The sequence below is a fragment of the Eufriesea mexicana genome, unplaced genomic scaffold (genome assembly GCF_001483705.2).
Source record: "Eufriesea mexicana isolate 0111107269 unplaced genomic scaffold, ASM148370v2 scaffold4744748132, whole genome shotgun sequence".
NCBI lineage: Eukaryota > Metazoa > Arthropoda > Insecta > Hymenoptera > Apidae > Eufriesea > Eufriesea mexicana.
This window is the reverse complement of record NW_016907911.1, coordinates 346,319-363,745: the sequence shown is the minus strand read 5'-3', so window position 1 is coordinate 363,745 and position 17,427 is coordinate 346,319. Positions and strand designations below refer to the sequence as shown.

Here is a 17,427-nt window from a genome sequence, read left to right as displayed (position 1 = left end):
CGTCGATGACTGTCCCGAAGCTCGTGAAGGTTATGCTAGGTAGATTGGAACCAGTTACCGGCTATGGAATGGAACGGTTGCACGAGGACGAGTTCTGTCTTGGCTTCTCGACGAGGATCCCATTACCGACATAATTGTAACGCTTCTTTAAACCTAATTACTTCTCTCTGTTGCTAATTTCGAGAACATTCTATTCACGGGGAAAGAAAAATCGCATAATCTTAAAGTCAAACGACAAGGAATGCTAGAAAACGTAAAATAATTAAAATTCTTTTCGCGCAATTTAGAAAAATAAAAATATTTGGCCGAATTAATTAAAAGACGTAAATTTGGAAGAAATTGATTATCATTGCTGATATTTAATTATTCTCGAGCGAAACATACCCGTGACAAGGCAACCAGGTGCCCGGTACTGTAAGCAGTATGGCATACTTCATGGCGCTTGCACTTTCAACGCGATCGGAATTACCAGAGAAAGTGCGTACGTCATTGAACGTTTCTCTATCAAACTTTATTGCTCGTTTCCGGAAATAAAATTCCAAATTAACCCCAGAAAATTCCTCAGCGAGGAAGCGATGCAGTTGGATGAAAATTCGTTCGCTGTTATTCACATGCTTTTATTAACAAATGCGAGGGAGACAATAAATAATCGTGTCGCGCGTGTAATAAATAAGAATCAACAACGTCCTGGCGTACGCCGAAGAAGGCAGACCGTGCTCGAGATCGGCTCGAGATTCGCCCTCTTCGACTCATCGATCGAGCCAGGCGCTCTCCTCTCTGTCCCGTCGAGTTCCTACCGATTCGATTACCCTCCAACGCATAAACGTGTCGCTGAACAGCAGAGCAAGTTCCGTTCCTTCGTCGTGTCCGCGATCGACGAGCAATTTCCTATACATCGAGAACTCGATAAACGAACCGATCGTTCGCGCGACGAAGTTACGGAACTGCTTCTCCGCTCTGAATGGCAGAATGATCGACAGTCTTCGGCCGATCGATCGCGTGGCTCTAGCCAATCGTCGACCGACGATCGTCCGATGTGGGTTCAGGGTTATTTGGCGTGCGTCTCTTTGGTCTCTCGATCGTACCGATCGATCCGTCGTTAAGAAGATGAGTTAATCGGGGAATGAATCGTGGCGTCGGTGGCAATCCACGCGTATCCGTAATCGCGGTCTAGTAGTTCGACGAGCTGCCTGGATTGGCCGACGACGAGGACGACGAGGAAGACGACGAGGGGCTGTACGAGCCCGAGTTGCTGCCTGGCGAGTAGTAAGAGTAAGCGAGATTCTGGGCTTCCACGCCGTTGGTCGGCGTCCAGACGCGGGAGTACGGTCCGTTTCCGTCCCACGAGTTGATCTGTTCGTAGGTGGTCGTGGTCGTGGACATAGGTGGAACTCCGTATGCCGGTGTAGCCGGTTCCATCGACATTCCTGCAACAGGAAGTTTCACCGTTTTCACTTTTTCTCCCAGCTGGAAAAATTGCTCGACGCGCTCCTACGCGATTTCGTTAGGTCGTTAAACACCGATTTGTTATAGCCGCGATATACGTACCCATCGGCATCATCATCCCACCCTTCTTGAAGAACTGCACAGCGATGAATCCGACGACCAGGAGGATCGCGAGTTTCGAGAGCACCAGAGCCTTGAGGGCCTTCAATCCGACGATGGCCACGAGGATAGGCATCAGAGCCTTCATTTTCAGCTTCAACAACAAGAGGAACGGCAACAGCAACTTCTTCTTCAGGATTCCTCTAGCTTGACTGGTAGCGACGTCGTTTCCCTTGAACTCCACGTCCAAATCGGCCAAACTCCTGCTGGGCCTGTACTTGAGACCGGCGTCCACGAATGGCAGGTCGATGCCGTAGTCGAAGCTCTTCAGGTACTTGAAGGTCCTCGCTACGATGGCCTCGTCGACCGTATCCAAGGATCTGGCTTCCGTACTGGTCCCAAGCTTCTCGTCCAAGTACCCGAGCACCTCGTGCTTCAAACAAGACGTCCAAGACTCTGCGGCGATGCACTCGTTGAGAGTCTTGGAGAGGAAGTCCTGATTAGCCGTGCAGCTTGCTGCCATCAGCGCGACAACTGCTACGATCGTTCTCATCCTGTCTTCGTTCCTCTGTCTATCGAGTAAACAATCCTGGATCCTCTGCGCTGGGTCTTCTACACTGTACTTTTCTCGAACGAAACGCGAAACGATCGATCCTCCACCCGTGCGTGTGCGAGCGAGCGATCGCCGATCGAACTGCGACTGACGGAGGAGTGGCCCGCCCCTTTTATTTAATTTGCCCCCCGCGAATCTATGTTATTCGGTCGCGCATGCCGGGAATCGACGATCGAAGGAAAATTATTCAAATTTCACTGGCACATAGAGCGGCTTCTCCTCTACACCCTCTGCCTCCTCGCTACTTAGCTACGTGCGTGCACGCGTCCCGACGCGTTTACGAGCGCGTACGTATGTAGCCTCGCGTACCGCGTACACCATGGCATGCGCGACGCCGAGCCGCACGGGAAACGGAACTTGTCCCGCGTTCCCCGGCCGATTCTCAACTTGGCCGTCGTTTCTAACGTCCCACCGACGCACACGCGATCCCCTATGCCTTCTATGATCCTAGACGAGCACGTTTTCGGCCTATGCCTAACCGTTCTCGTTGTACGTCGACGGGTGGCCGGCGAACGGGAACACGAGTCTACAGCCACGATTTTTGGCCGTTTCACGCGGTCATATATGGATCGCTGGAATGCTCCGATGGGTATTAATGGGTCGAGCTGGATCGAGTCACTGGTATCTAGGTTTTATCAATGATCTTGCTGTTTTCCGCATTTCCTAGTGACGGCAGTGATAGTTTGGTGTTTCATAGGGACAACAGGGTGACTTGGCATGATCTAGGTATTGCTTTCATAGGATACTTTGAGGAATTTTTAAACGTGAATCTGTCACGCAGAATTCCAAGTCTTTAAATGTATAGATTTATCGATAATTATTTACTATAATTCGTTGATTGAAATATACACGTTTCTGTATTTATTGGTCACACTGTACGCCATTCATAACAAGAGCACGATAGTAATCTCGTTTAACAATTACACTTAGCGCAGTCCTTATATCAAAGATAATTCCAGGATTAAATTTAGAATAAATTTTTTTGAATAAGTATGGTGTCCATACTTCTCACATTTTGCATTAAATTATTTAATTAAATAGTATTAGTGGACTAATTTAAATAATTAGCACAGTCCTTATATCAAAGGCAATCCCCAGGATTAAATTTTGAATTAATTGTTTTAAGTATGCATAGTTTCTATGTTTCCTAAATTTCTGTATTTTGCATCGAATTATTTAATTAGACATTATATATCGGAAGTATGGTTACGTATCGATCACAACGACGATCTAATCTCGTTCTCACAAAAATGGGGGCCAAAGTTCCTATATCCAAATTAAAGAAAGGTATAAAATTCACAATTTTAGGTCACAACGACGATCTCATCTCGCTATTGCAAACATAAGGGAAGAAGTTCCTATATCCAAAACAAATAAAGAAATAAAATTCACAATTCTTGTATTTCCTATGTTCCCCAGGCAATCTAATCTCGTTCTCATACAAACGAGTGACAAGGTTCCCACATCCAAATTAAATAAAATAATAAAATTCACAATTCTCTCTATTTTAGGTCACAACGACGATCTGATCTCGCCCTTACAACCATACCCTTACAAACATAAGGGATAAAATAAATAAAAGAATAAAATCCACAATTCTCTTTATTTCCCAAATTCTTCCATTTTCTATATTCCCAGTTTTGCATAGCCACACATTGCAAAGCACAGATTATTTACAGTGCAACCGAAAAATCGAAACCCGTTAGTCCACGTATATCCTGCAAAGCAAATCTCGCTGAATTTGCCTCGCTTGTCTCCTGCAAGTTGACAACGATTACGCGATCCCGACCCTATAAGAGCGAGGAAGGAAGTCGGGAATAAAACGAGATTTCGGGCAAAGTGGTGTTTAAAATGCGCAAAGTGTCCGGGAAGAAAAAGGAAAGCGCAGAGTGCAGGAAGGTCGCCGGATTTCCATTTCGCAGGACTGTACGGCCGGGATGGAACGGCGGTTTGCAGGCCACGCGAGGTAGCCGTGTCTGATCATTATCGGGCATAATCTCCTTGCCGAACCGGCCTACGCTCGGTCTAGAACTAGACCTCGCTCCGGGACAATTTCGCGTGACGTTTTTATAATTAATCGCCACGGAGGACAGATCGCGTCAATTAGGGTGAGGAAGGCGTGACGTTAAGCGGTGCCATTTATCCCGTTAAGCTGCGGGGTAACTCGGATCGTTAATGACTCGAGCACGTTATCGCGGGACGATGAACGTGGTGGTTTGAAACGGTCTCACGCTGCACGTCGAACGAGCATCTGTCCTGGTCGGGTGTTACACGAGACCTCGGGTCCCTTTAACAACGTTCCCTGATAGGCAGTTCTCTGAATGGGGGCCTATCAGTGAATGAACGAGCGCCCATTCATGTCCTGTCGCCCTCGTAATTGAACGATCATTAGGATGATGATAGTAATAACGCGTTTTTATTGCACGCAGGCTGCGTTACGCGCAGCAGATAAAGACGTAATTGTCGTGCAACCGCGGGCTCTAGGACTGCCGCTTATTATAACGTTAATCCGGATTATCACCTGCTGCAGATTATCTCGCAGATTATGATCGCGAGCTTTCTTTTCTTCGCGAATACTCTGCAATTACATCGACACGAGGCCCGACCGGTTAACTCCGATCTTAGGATCTTTGCACCCTTATAAATAATATCCTCAACGAGCTTCCGTCCTGCTATTTCGCATTACCAGAGCGCGCTTCTGACACGTACGCGGCGAACGCCATTAAGTCATCATCGTCGTGTACGCAGGGAGGAAGTCAGTCAGGTGGAGTAAATTGCAAGAATAATTTATTAAATAAAGAGTACAGAGGAGAGGTGGAAGACAGGTATTTTACAAAAGTCGCGGTAGTGAACGGGAATGGCGGGCGAGCGGTTTACGACTGCGCGTGCGCGGAATACGCGAGGTTCTGCGCGAACACCGACGAGGGCTGCGCGTCGTCCTGGAAGGACCTGTACTGAGCCTGGTACTCCCATGGCCCGTGAGCGGACAGCGATGCTCCGTGGCTGTCAGCGGCTATCTTCTTGCACAGCTGGAAGATGGCCATGCCGACGGCGACGATGAAACTGAAGAACGAGAGCTGAAGAGCGTTCCAGGCTTTCAGACCGAGGACACCAATAGCCAGAGGGATGAGCGTCATAGCTTTGAGCAGGACAAAGACCAGGATGGGGATGACGACCTTCTTGAGCTTGGACTTGCGAGCCTCTTCAACGGCACGACCTTGACCGAACTTCACGTCGAAGGTGAGCTGATCGTCGTCGATGTTCCTGGCGCTCACCTTCACCGACGACTCCATTGGCAGCTTGAAGGTCACGTCGTGAGAGGACAGGTAGGTCTGCACGTTCTCCAGGAAGGAGCCTTCGCTGCGGCCGGAGACTTCCTCCACGGGGTACGAGTTGCGAGTCACCTCCACGGTTTCAGAGACCTGCGACGGACAAAGGGAAAGTGACAGGGACGTTTGAAGATTTCGAGATGGGGTCGAAACGCGACTTAATTTTCGCTCTCTAAAACTTTCAAACCATAACTGCGACTGTACACTGGTGGTGGTAACTGGTCGCTGTCGAGGTGGTAAAAGTGAAGCGAAAATGGAACGACTTGGCTTGCATAACCGGGCTCGAACGAGTTAGCCGACACTTGCCTTGAAGCTGTCTTTGCGGAAGATCTGGTCGAGAAGGTTCAGGACCTTGAATTTCATGCAGGAAACCTCGTCGTTCTTCTGCGCGCACTCGATCTTCGTCTGGTCCACCATCTGGTCCATGCTGCTACCCTTCCAGAGGTCGTTCTTGGCGGGCTGAGCGGCGGCCAGGGCCAACAGGGAGCACAATACGAACAGCTTCATGGTTCTTCTGACGCGGAGACCGGGACTCGTGATACCCTGAAGAAGGTTCGAGGACTGTCGCTGGGAACAACGATTGTAAGACGACTGATGCCAATGGGTTGGGCATCAGGCTATTTATACCGAGCCCCCGTCGTCGAATAGTCCGACGTTCGTCGCGTAGCGGAGCACCCGGCACACACGACGCCCCCACTTCCATCCGGCCACGAATTTTCTTTTCGTTCAGTATGGTGTTCGATTATCGAGGCCTCGCGTGGTTCGTGACGGGAATACGGGAATATGAAGGATCAGCAAAGCCGAAAGAAAGCTCCACCGACATGTCGGCCGACAGGGTCGCGTGCTTCGCGAAACTCACGAGATTACGCTTCGATAACGATGCACGTAAAATCGTTTGCTCTTGGGATCAATTTCTCTACATTTTTTCTACATTTTTCTACAAGTGTTCCGTCAAATGGTCATTCTTCATTGGGAAATATTTTTATTTACAGTTTGACGATTAATAAATTACGTCGAATATTTTTCTAACAAGTATTCGCGATGATACTGTGTTAAATGCGTTAATCATAATAGGGCTAGTAGACTCGATATCGGTGTACGCTAGAGGATTCGGGATCGCTTGACATTCATACCAAAGTAGTCAAAATATCTATCATTTCATTAACCTCGATCATGTATCGATATGAGAATCACCTCACGCAATAAAACGGGCGAACTTTCGAATATTTGGCCTGCTATCATACAGCATCGTTTCAGGTAGCAAAGCGGAAGTGGCGTGCGCACGCCAGTAAGAGCAGAAGTCCCTTCATCCTTGGCACCAATGGCACCGTAACATTGGCATTGAATCGATCGCTCATTCACGCCACGAACTCGACACTTTCCACACGTCTGCTTCGTTAAACCGCCGCGTTCCCCACCCCTTTTAAATACCCGCGAATATTTTTCAGCGAATTAAACAACCCCCAACGTTGCTGTTACATCCAATCAAGAATCCCAAATTTTAGCAAATAGCATCCGAAATTTTACACGATTCTTTAACAGAGCTTCCAATTTTGATCGTAACTCGTAGCTTGTAAAATAAATTCTTACTTCAGGGATGATGGAAAGGGAGAGTAATTGCTCGAGGAATATTTATAGACAGTGCTTTCTATTTTATTTATTTCGCGAGACTTGTTTCGTCAAGAAAGAAAAATATTTCCTTCGTTTCTAAATATCGGTTCGAAAGGGTTCACAGGTTTCATCCTCCGATGGACCCAGTGGAACCACGTGCGTTAGTAGATCCTAAACGAGAATCCTCTAGTCGCATCAGAAATGCGCGTTGCGTGCGAGTTTCTCGTGCGAGAATGCGCGTGGGGTTGCGAGGAGACACTTTTGTCCGCTTTGCCCGACTTCCTGCTGCTCCTAACAATGAAGCGGTAATTGGAATTTTGGGTCGAGTTTGCATAAGCATTCAGGACGAACTAGCGCCGATCGATGTCACCTTTTCGACTCTGTTCGGCCAGTCCAATTTTCCCCTCGCGAGTTTCCACGCTCTCGTCCTGCATTTCCCTTGTTCGCGTTCCCCTTTGGCCTTTCGTCGGCCGTGCTTCCGTGACCACGCGAACCTTCAATCGACGTGAGAACGAATACGGGTCCCCGTTCATAAAACTCGGTGAATCATGGGAGGTATCGGAACCCCGACTACGAAGACTACGAACCCCGACGATGTAGCTTCGCGAATCGACGGAGCAAAAGACAGTGTGAACTTTTACTGTTCCACAAACGGCTTGAAACGACGCAGTGGTATCCGATCGACCCAATTACACCCACGACGCTGGATTTCCAGCGGATTTGCCTACAACGAACGCTGAATCCCCAAGTAACCCTTTCCACTTTCTCCATCTTTAAATACCCGCTTACGTCCGAGCCATTCCCGTCGCGTAGGCAAATAATAAAAAGGAAAGTAAATCATCGAGCAGCTCGTTTCATTCCCCGAAGATCGGGTCGAGAGTGACAGACATCAGACACAATTTCGATGAGACCATGTAAGAAATTTTATTTATAAATAAGTCAGTGTCGTGTGCGAATAAATAATAAATAAAACGATCTAGGGGATGGGCGCAGCTCGAGTTCCAGCTTCAGCTTATTTCCTGTAAGCTCTGTAGGGTCCATGGGGCGACGTGTCCCAGTGGGGTGGGTGCTCCACGGGTGGGTGTCCGTAGTGGACCACCTCGTAGGCGACCTTGGGTTTCGTGAACTTGAAGATCATCATGGCTCCGCTGAGCACCAGCGAAAGGAGTCCCAGTGTCAGAGCTTTCCACGTTTTCAGCGCGATCAGGGCAAGAGCGAGCGGTACCAGGGCTGTGGCCTTGAACTTGAGACCCAGGAGGAACGGGATCATCACTTTCTTCACGAATCCACGGCCTGTTGTCCATGTCATTTAAACAAATATATATATCGAGTTATAATTCCGATCGAGTTGTTTCGATTACGTTTATTCTTGAAAGCAATTTTCTTACCTTGACCGTTCGAGGAGTCAGACAGGGGAACAGTCAAGCTCGTGGGCATGCTGTCCACCAAGGATCTCGGTACGATATCGGATCCAGCGATGGCTTCCGGTAGTTTAGCCTCCAACTGGTGACTCGACAGGTACGCGTCCAGTTTCTCCAACATCAAGGACCTCAGCAGTTCTCTCCTAGCTGGGTCCACGGAGTCGTACTGCGCGGGGTAGTACTCCTCGCTGCTGTCTTCGGGCAAGTCTCTGGACTTCACGATCGCCAAGTCGTCCGTGATGGCCAGCTTGTCCTGCTTCACAGCGTGACTCAGGTACGCCAGGACTTTGGGTTTCACGCACGACAACATGGACTCGTTGTCTATGCATCTGCAAGATGAAACCGATATAATTAATTTCGCACCGAATTCCAATTGGAATTTCAATTTCCAACTTCCAATCTTCCACTGATGCCCACTCTCACCTGTAATAAATGTTTCGAAGGGCGTCAGTCGTGGTCTCGGTCCTCTCCGCGGCGGCGAGGGCGGCCAGAAGGGCGACAGACGAGACGATCGTTGTGAACTTCATGACGGTACCCACCGATTTGCCAAGCTAAACACCGAATGCCGGCTCGAACGAAGACAACGCGGTTTTATAGCCGATGGAAGCCACGTACGACCGATGAATTTTGATCAGGGACGTGTGGCCGGCTGAAAGGAAAGAAGAAAGCCTCATTATCTAGGGTGCCGATGTTTTCACGGCTCCGCGCTCTGTCCCTGCGAGACGATTTTGGTTTCGGCATCCACCGTTTCCGGTCGTTCCGGGTCCCGTGCCTGGCCTGTGGAACCGCGTTCGCGAGGTTTCTCGACAGGTGACGTTCGCGAAACGTCACGCGGATTCGGATTTCGCTGATTCTCCGTGACGACGTTTCGAAAACCAGGCAGGTGGTTCGTCCAAGCGGTGGAAAACTAACGACCACGAAGTGAAATTGCACGAGCGACGATCGTGAGAGGAGAATAGATGAAAGTAAAAACGGCTTATGAACGGGGAATAATGAGAACCGATGGAAACTGGATAGAAAGTGATTTTATATGGGGATACGAATTGCGCTTGCGCAAGATTCGAATGAATGGACGATGCAGTGTTTGTTTTCTTGAATAACCTATGAATCGGGAACGTGAGTCTTCCTCACATGTTACTATCACACCACTTCGACTCTATGCAGCGTAACCGATAATTCAGCCATTTGCTGCACGAATCGATTAATTCCACTTTTTGAAAAATCTTAAATTCAAGTGCCAAAGTGTCAGTTGGTATAGTTGTAAGTTTTTATATTTAAGATTTTTCCAAAAGCGGAGTTAATAGATTTGTGCAGTGAACGGAACAATTATGACAGGAATTGGAGTAATCAAATTTTCATATGAAATTTTTGATAATTATTGAACGTTTGTTTTTGACGGTGATTAAGTACGACGCTATACTGGTTGGTCTTTTCACATAATTTATTACGAACAAAACAACGATACACGTTAGAACTTCGAGGTAGTGTTCGAAGTATCGGTTGATCTTTGTACAGTACATAACTTATGATCTAGACATAATCGACTTGTTAAAGCGCATAATAAATAATAACTGGGTATGGCACCCGAGAACGTGACGATTAATAATCGTATGGAAAAATAAATAGTTCCTGGTATCTAATATTAGGACTTTCATTTTCGTAGGTATTCGTAGAAATAAAATATCGACGTACAGTTGCGTTAAATTATTTATAAATTACAGTATAAGTTACCACTCGTGTATGCACACCGTTACCATGCTATATGTAACGTCACGGAGAAAGCAAGTGGTCTCTTAATAATACAAAACACACATCAGAGAAGATCCGATATAGTCGGAATAGCCGACGATATTGAAATTAACCTAAATCATCAAATGTCGTATGCATAATCCCGTGCATGAGTTGCATTTCCCCTGCTTTTCCGACAAAGTGTCAAAATATTTCACAATATTTGACGTTTCGTCGGAAAAGATCACCCAAGGCTGGACAAACGCAGCAATTCCTCGACAAAATGGCCTATTTACATCTCTAAATAGAACGTACCACGTTACATCGATCAGAAAGCTCTTTCGTTCTCGTTCAATTTAACATTCAGCCCATCGCAAATTCCGCGCGACGTCGGCACAAGTATAAGCGCTACTTTTCAAGGAACAATCGGAGCACTTGTAACATACCGGAAAGAGTATGCTTATTATCGCACAGTGCTTCAATAAAATCGGGTACGAAATCATCTGACATCCTTCCAGCGAAGGAATCGAGCCATAAACTCGTTGCGAACAGATAACCTGCATTCGTGGCCGCCTAAACGGCGCCTAGCGGAACAGACCAGTGTAACTCGTATCGGAGACTTCGATGCGTGGCGCGGCGTGTGCCCGGAGACTTCGATGCGCGGAGCAGCGTATGCCGGAGACTTGAACGCGTGGTCGGCGCGCATGCGTCCCGCGACGATGCTTCTTCAAATCCTCGAGAAAAATCCGCGCCCGGTTTATTCGGTATTTATGTGACAAGGATACGTTCTCAGACAGTCACCACCATCTTGACCCAATCTGGCAGCGTTCAGGTATCTGTGGAACTTGTGGCTGGACGAGCTTTCGGTCCCGGTCCGCTTCAACTCTTGCGGGTCTCTGAAAGAGCGAAAGAAAAATGAAAGATCGAGCTGCTAATGCACTCTTGACACCGTTCCCTTGACCATGATTGCGTCCAGTAGACACTCGTGATACTTTCGCCATTTAGCGACTCTGGCTGCGCTAACAAGGTGATCTCTCTTTAACAAACGGAAGACTATCCAGTTCTCAACGAGATCGAGTTACTTCCAGCTGGAACTAATGATCCCGGATTTTCGATTCGAGGGGCCAGCTTTATCGCTGTTCCCCCGAAGAACGCGGAAAGAAAAGAACGCAGGAAGAAAATGACTGAGGTTCATGTGGAACGTGATTCAACGTTCCGATTCGGAGCGATGGCCACCTTTCTCTTCGTGATCGACGCCCGAGGTGATCGAATTCGAACGTGGCGCACAGGTGAATGTATAATTAACGGAACGACGATCGAATTCTTGCGTAATTTATGCAGCGACTGGTGCTAACCGCGGTCCGCTACCCCGCGACCTTGAACGCAATTTTTCGCGTTTGATAGTCGAAACGAGATAACCACGTCCCAGTTTCCACGCTTTCCAACGCGTCTGCCGCGTTAAACCAACTTCCTCTCGGCGGTAATAACCGTATTCGCCGTGCATTTATTTTCAAGAGCAACGCGAGGGATCGGTTAATTGTACGCCTGGTATTCCCCTGCTTACCTGGACAGTTCGTTCGAAACGAGATTACTGTGCGGAGTGTACACAGCCGGATTCTTGTACATGCTGCAGACCAGCCTCTCTCTGCAGGATTCCTCTGCGAATCTCAGCTGCTTGAATATGTCCTCCAGCCTGTTCATTATCGGCCCGTAATATTCGTCGTCGTACCCCTGACGTTGCACCGTCATAGTAGGCTTCGAGTCCAGCTGACTGCTCTTCGCAGAGACCTGTCTCACATTTTGTTGCCCGAACGCTGTCTGATGAGAGGCCTTCACGTTCGTCGCGATGGGCAACATCGTCGGTGGCAGATTCGCGGGATTGACAGGAACGTTGACGATCGAGGGTGTAGCAGACTGCAGTACTCGACGATTGTTCTCGGCGTAAGCGGAGTAGGCTAAATTATGCGCCGCCATCGACGGTCGTTTTTCTAGATACGGAGACGCTATTGGCTGAGCATTTGGCGCGTACTGCGGAACACCAAACGCTCCGGAGTAAGTGGGTGCTGGGAAAGGCGCTGGATACACTCCAGCTGGTCGAGCTGGGACCGTGCCAGCGCCAATGGGCTCTGGCTGAACGTCGTAAGGCTCCTCGTAGGGTTCAATGCCCCATTCCTTCAATTCCTCGATGTCTTTTCGATACTGTATGTGAGGATGAGCGTAATCGTAGCCGTCGAAATCTTCTTCGTTGTGATGGTGATGGTGATTGTAATAGGTTGGCACCGGTACCGGAACCGGGACGTGATGATGGTGATGCGCTATCTGAAATGCAAATGGAGTATTAATAACAGTGCTCGTCTATGGGCATTCGAGAGCCTCCGAGTAGCAGTAACGATTACTTGGTGATGATGATGGTGGTACTTGGTGCTGTGCGCGGAGTAATAGCTGGAGCAGAGCTTGAAGACGTGCGCGAATGCCGGTATGAAGAAAAGCAGCAGCTTCAGGAACAGCTTCTTCGCGGCACCCACGCCGAACAGGAATGGTATGACGAACATGAACTTCAGCTTGATCAGCTTGATGATGAGCAGAAGGGCTAGGAAGCTCGTCATCAATTTGTTCTGTATAAATTTCCCTGAAACAGCAATGACATCGATTAGCCTGTCAAATTAGAACGTCGAGTTTCTATTATCGCGTGTCGAGTGGGTATCGTACTAATTTTCTTGAAGATCCTTCCTTGGCTCTCCATCTCGCGCTGGCCGAAGTCCACTCTAACCAGGGCGCCATTCTCGTCCACCTCGCGCGGGCTTATCTTGATCGTGGCTCCCTCGAAGAAAAAATCGGGTAACTGGACCTGATAGTCCCTGGTGGCGAGAAACTTCGCCGCCTTCTTCCTCAACGCGTTAGTCACTTCCTCCAAAGGTGACTGTTCCTCCTCGAACTCTCGACCTCCTTCCTCCCCCTTCCCCCCTTCACTTTCCTCTTCGTCGCAGCCATCTTTCCCGAAACCATCCACCAGATTCTCGTCCATGGAATCGTCCTGATCACCCTTCCTGCGGCACGAGCCGTAATCCAAACTGTTCCTCGTCATGGTCAGACCGTCGAACACGGTGATGTTGCCCTGATCAACGAAAACATTGTCCAGATAGGTGTAAGCGTTCTTCTGGATACAGGAGAACGTCACCGATCGATCACAGTCTGTCAGCAGTCCTCTCCACAGCTCGTTTCCGGTCTCGTTCGCAGACAGGCCATCGAATTTGAAGATCTTCGCGTACGTCTTCAGGTTCTCGAGGCTGAAGAACTGGCCCGATGAACTCGCGCGCGCCAGGCAGAAACACACGAGCGCAATCGCGTATCTAAGATGCATTCTCGGGGACCAGATTCGTGACAGCGGCTACTCGTTGCGACAGACCCGATGGAACTTCACTCGCGCCTCGTGGAATAGAACAGGAAACGCGATCCGGTTGGCGAACCGGCAGTTAGTCCAAGCTCGTTAAGTAGACCAGGTGGCACAGCGACGATTAATGCACTTTTGATTTCGTCAAACCGACATCACCCTATCCACGTGCACCTTTTAACACTTCCGCTGCCCCCACCAGCAGCCTCGACCTGGATATCAACCTCAATGAATCTCACACCTCTCCCGAACGCTCTAACGATCAGCGATTGGACAATCTCGATCCTTCAGCACCGCTCAATACCGTCGCATCGCTGACGACCCGTCTACCCGTACGACATGTCCGTGTCACCTGGCCGGCATGTCACGTCGTCCTCGTCCTGGTCCGGCTTCTCTGTCCTCTCCGTACCCTCTCGACGCGTTCCGTTCGATCTCCCGCTCAAAACTAACCACAAGCTTCTCGGTTCTCGGTTACAATTCACCTGAGCGTCAAGTGTGTCAAAGGCCCTCCTACTCCGTCCGCGGCCGCTCCGTGGAAGGTCATTATCGTCTCCTCTCCGACTGCAACCGGCCACGCGTCCAGCTACACGCGCGCGCGTCTTCCAAGGCGTCCGAGCTGATTTTCGACTTCGTATGCACCACCAGAGGAAGATTCTTGGCTGAGTTCGCGGTGAAAGCGGCCGGTAATGCTTGCTAAATTTGTCAACCGTTTCGCGTTGCTCTTCAGTCGCTTTGAGCAGTAAACAGGGCGTTCTGCTAGTCACTGTGACACGGTCACGTGCTAAGTTGCGGGTTCTCGTGGAAATCGGAAGCCATGCGAACCACTGAGAGCTTCCTCATTCAATTTGTAGTTTCTTTGACAGCATCTTGCCAAGCTTGCTATCTATTTATACTTCAACTTTGTATACTCGCTCGTGCATCCATTGCCACGATTAGATACAAGCTCGGCTACACTCTGTGGACCCAGTGATCCATCTTGGACTCGTCTCGCTTGTTATTCCTCGCTGAAAGAGCACAGGTCGCCAATTGACACTTGGTTGCACGTTTGACGCATTACACCGTTAACAAAGAGTCGTTTGTAACTGTGCAAGAGGCAAAAACGGAGAGTAAATGTCATCGTTGCTAGTGTAGCTTCTTCTGTCTGCTTCAATTGAAGCCGCGAATCGCTGGACCGTTGCGAGGCGCTGTTTATGTGCCAGCAGACCGGTCTGACACGAGTTCGCGAGTGATCTCGATTCGATTGCCCCGCGATCACGCGTCTAGGATCGCTTCTCGCGGGGACAATCCTCGGAGTAAACATGAAAATATCAATGACAAAGTGGGACGCGAGAGTGAAATTCGGAGCGTATGGCGGAAAACGAAGCGCGGATCGAAGAAACGCAGCGAGCGGAATATTAAGCAACCCCGGCTGTTCCTTATTTTTCGTATCGAGGTTAACTGTCGTGGAACACGTAGCAAAATCCGAGATTCGACTCGGCTAGGAAGAGGAAGTAATTGCATGCCGATCTGGAGCATAGTCCGAGCCGATCGCTCGCTTTTTTCCGATAGTCATCCGTTTCGTTTATGCTCCTCGCCTTCCTCTCGACAATATCTCTTTGTGATCCCAGGATGTTTTAATGCTGGAATTACCGACCTATAACGAATAGCTAAATAATATACACCAATGATAATTATAATGCTATCAGGAAAATTGACAGTTACGTATAATCGCATTTGCGAGAGGACATACCCTCAATTTCACTGAAAGCAGCTATATCTTTTCAGAAATTGCGAAGATAACATTTTTACGCAACGTGGTATATGCATCCTTAATTATGAAACTGGTTTCACACTAAATCTGTCACCACCAATTAAATGATTGGTAAAACAATTGAAAAGAGGATTCTCGAAAAGAAAAAGGACGAAGAATTAAATTTATGAATATCAGAAGAAAAATGGCGAATGCGAAATTTTTAATTTAAATTTTAAAATCGTTCATTTAGGTCAGCTTCAGCTGTCAGGTTCAGTGTTAAACATATCGTTAAACATCTCGTTCCGTTTCGAAACATAAAGTTTCGCGATTTGAATATAATATAAATTAGAATCGTTTATTACAATGGAAACGAACGCAGCAGAAAATAAACGATGAAATCCTTTTAAATTCCTGTCTTACTAGACCACTTTCATAATTAACGGTACACACTTATGTTCTGCTGTGTGTTCCTGGGTTAAATATCGATGGACTCGTGTCCATTCACAGACATGTCCATCATCCTGTTAACTGTCAATATCGAAAACTAACTTTTATTTTTCGCTTAGCTTTTTATCCACTTCTCAGCTCATCGATTGGTCTCTCGTTCGATTTCAGATCGTTAAGCTGTCGGATAATTTTTACAATAAAATGGTTTCTACCTCGGTGGAGAAGCTGCTGTCGATTGCTATCAAAAGTGGATCTCGTTACGTCAGCGTGGAATTATCCACGAATTAATCGGAGATCCCGATTCCGAGGCTTGCGTTGATGCGTGAAGCACATAGCTACACCATAAACTACGAATTCTCGGACGGAACGGCTACTGAGTTTTCACTAATCGTTGGTGAAGGTGTTCCCATTATCGGGATCGGTGGCTCCGACGTCACACGGCAACCTACATTCGAGTGGAACGCACGATAAGCGTGTTATCGAGCAGATGTGAGATCGATCTCGTCGATCGTCCCGGAGAAATGGTTTCAGTGTCGTTCCTAGCCGGGGTTCGATGGGTAAACGCGACCTTGAAGCCGGAAACGCACCGACGTTGTCCATTATCCTCGAGTCACCGCGAAGATTACGAATAATTGCAGTTCGCAGAGGATTACGAGTAATTATCAGACCTGGCCTCGAAAGAGGACAATTTCACTGGCAGTCTACTTCCACGTATCGTTCCATCGAATCTCGTCCATTGGTGATCGATCGACATCGATTGATAGAGAGAAAGAAAAATTCGATGAATATTGACGAAGATTGGAAGAGATCTACTGTGCGTTGCCAAGAAGAAGCGATATTGAAATCAGGGAAGAGGAATGGCAGAATAGTTCGAGTGTTTAGTTTGATTATGTCTTTATGGATATATTATTCAGGTTAGTACATTGTTGTAATAGGATAAGTTATGATTTCTGTGCGTTGTCATTGTCACTACTTTACGTTGGCAGCATTGACAGTCTACGTTGATGAGTTGAATTGATATAGTTAGGGTAACGCATGGTATAAAGTATATTTTGATATACTTGGTATGACTATATTTTCTCTGATATAGTAATTTTATATTTATATTAAGGATAATTTATGATTTCTGTGCGTTGTCAGTGTCACTTCTTTGCGTTGGCAGCGTTGACAGTCTACGTCGATGGGTTGAATTGATATAGTTAGGCTAACGTAGTAGTAAAAAGGATACTTTGATATATTTGGTATAACTATATTTTCTGTGATATAGTAATTTTATATTTATATTTTATATTTCAAATTTATTGTAAATTTATATTTTATATTGAGGATAATTTATGATTTCCGTGCGTTGTCAGTGTCACTTCTTTGCGTTGACAGCGTTGACAGTCTACTTCCATGGATTCAATTAATATAATTAGGCTAATAAAAAGGCAGTGGTAAAAAGTATATTTTGATATTCTTGGTATGTCCATATTTTCTTTGATACGGTAATTTTAAATTTATATTTTATATTTCAAATTTATTGTAAATTTATATTTTACGTTAACTAATTAATATTAATTTCGCGTCCGCATTAATGCTTCATAAAGTATAGAAACGATATTAAGAAC

General features: G+C 47.3%; 4 protein-coding genes across 4 annotated transcripts; all 4 read right to left on the bottom strand.

The window, feature by feature from the left end:
• Positions 1-1,170: 1,170 nt before the first annotated feature.
• On the bottom strand, positions 1,171-2,098 carry Osi20 (DUF1676 domain-containing protein Osi20). Its single transcript, XM_017896813.1, has 2 exons — positions 1,549-2,098; positions 1,171-1,427 (listed from the first exon to the last, which is right to left on the bottom strand). The coding sequence occupies exons 1-2, from the start codon at positions 2,096-2,098 to the stop codon at positions 1,171-1,173; spliced, it is 807 nt and encodes a 268-aa protein (XP_017752302.1).
• A 2,933-nt stretch (positions 2,099-5,031) lies between these two features.
• Osi19 (DUF1676 domain-containing protein Osi19) lies at positions 5,032-5,994 on the bottom strand. The gene is made up of 2 exons (XM_017896824.1): positions 5,794-5,994; positions 5,032-5,580 (listed from the first exon to the last, which is right to left on the bottom strand). The coding sequence occupies exons 1-2, from the start codon at positions 5,992-5,994 to the stop codon at positions 5,032-5,034; spliced, it is 750 nt and encodes a 249-aa protein (XP_017752313.1).
• Positions 5,995-8,110: 2,116 nt separating this feature from the next.
• Osi18 (DUF1676 domain-containing protein Osi18) lies at positions 8,111-9,046 on the bottom strand. Its single transcript, XM_017896919.1, has 3 exons — positions 8,943-9,046; positions 8,487-8,848; positions 8,111-8,391 (listed from the first exon to the last, which is right to left on the bottom strand). The coding sequence occupies exons 1-3, from the start codon at positions 9,044-9,046 to the stop codon at positions 8,111-8,113; spliced, it is 747 nt and encodes a 248-aa protein (XP_017752408.1).
• Positions 9,047-11,004: 1,958 nt separating this feature from the next.
• On the bottom strand, positions 11,005-13,608 carry Osi17 (DUF1676 domain-containing protein Osi17). Its single transcript, XM_017896884.1, has 4 exons — positions 12,957-13,608; positions 12,644-12,876; positions 11,812-12,566; positions 11,005-11,143 (listed from the first exon to the last, which is right to left on the bottom strand). Exons 1-4 carry the CDS (start codon positions 13,606-13,608, stop codon positions 11,005-11,007), a joined length of 1,779 nt encoding a protein of 592 aa, XP_017752373.1.
• Positions 13,609-17,427: the final 3,819 nt, after the last annotated feature.

What these genes read in the sequence shown, in the direction of transcription:
- Osi20 (XM_017896813.1), bottom strand. Translation starts at nt 2,098, where the DNA reads ATGAGAACGATCGTAGCAGTTGTCGCGCTGATGGCAGCAAGCTGCACG. An exon ending in TGGGATGATGATGCCGATGG is followed by an intron (nt 1,428 to 1,548) that starts GTACGTATATCG and finishes TTCCTGTTGCAG; the next exon opens with GAATGTCGATGGAACCGGCT.
- Osi19 (XM_017896824.1), bottom strand. Translation starts at nt 5,994, where the DNA reads ATGAAGCTGTTCGTATTGTGCTCCCTGTTGGCCCTGGCCGCCGCTCAG. An exon ending in TCCGCAAAGACAGCTTCAAG is followed by an intron (nt 5,581 to 5,793) that starts GCAAGTGTCGGC and finishes TGTCCGTCGCAG; the next exon opens with GTCTCTGAAACCGTGGAGGT.
- Osi18 (XM_017896919.1), bottom strand. Translation starts at nt 9,046, where the DNA reads ATGAAGTTCACAACGATCGTCTCGTCTGTCGCCCTTCTGGCCGCCCTC. An exon ending in CTTCGAAACATTTATTACAG is followed by an intron (nt 8,849 to 8,942) that starts GTGAGAGTGGGC and finishes TTCATCTTGCAG; the next exon opens with ATGCATAGACAACGAGTCCA. An exon ending in TGACTCCTCGAACGGTCAAG is followed by an intron (nt 8,392 to 8,486) that starts GTAAGAAAATTG and finishes CATGGACAACAG; the next exon opens with GCCGTGGATTCGTGAAGAAA.
- Osi17 (XM_017896884.1), bottom strand. Translation starts at nt 13,608, where the DNA reads ATGCATCTTAGATACGCGATTGCGCTCGTGTGTTTCTGCCTGGCGCGC. An exon ending in ACCACCATCATCATCACCAA is followed by an intron (nt 12,567 to 12,643) that starts GTAATCGTTACT and finishes TTTGCATTTCAG; the next exon opens with ATAGCGCATCACCATCATCA. An exon ending in GTTTCGAACGAACTGTCCAG is followed by an intron (nt 11,144 to 11,811) that starts GTAAGCAGGGGA and finishes TCGCTCTTTCAG; the next exon opens with AGACCCGCAAGAGTTGAAGC.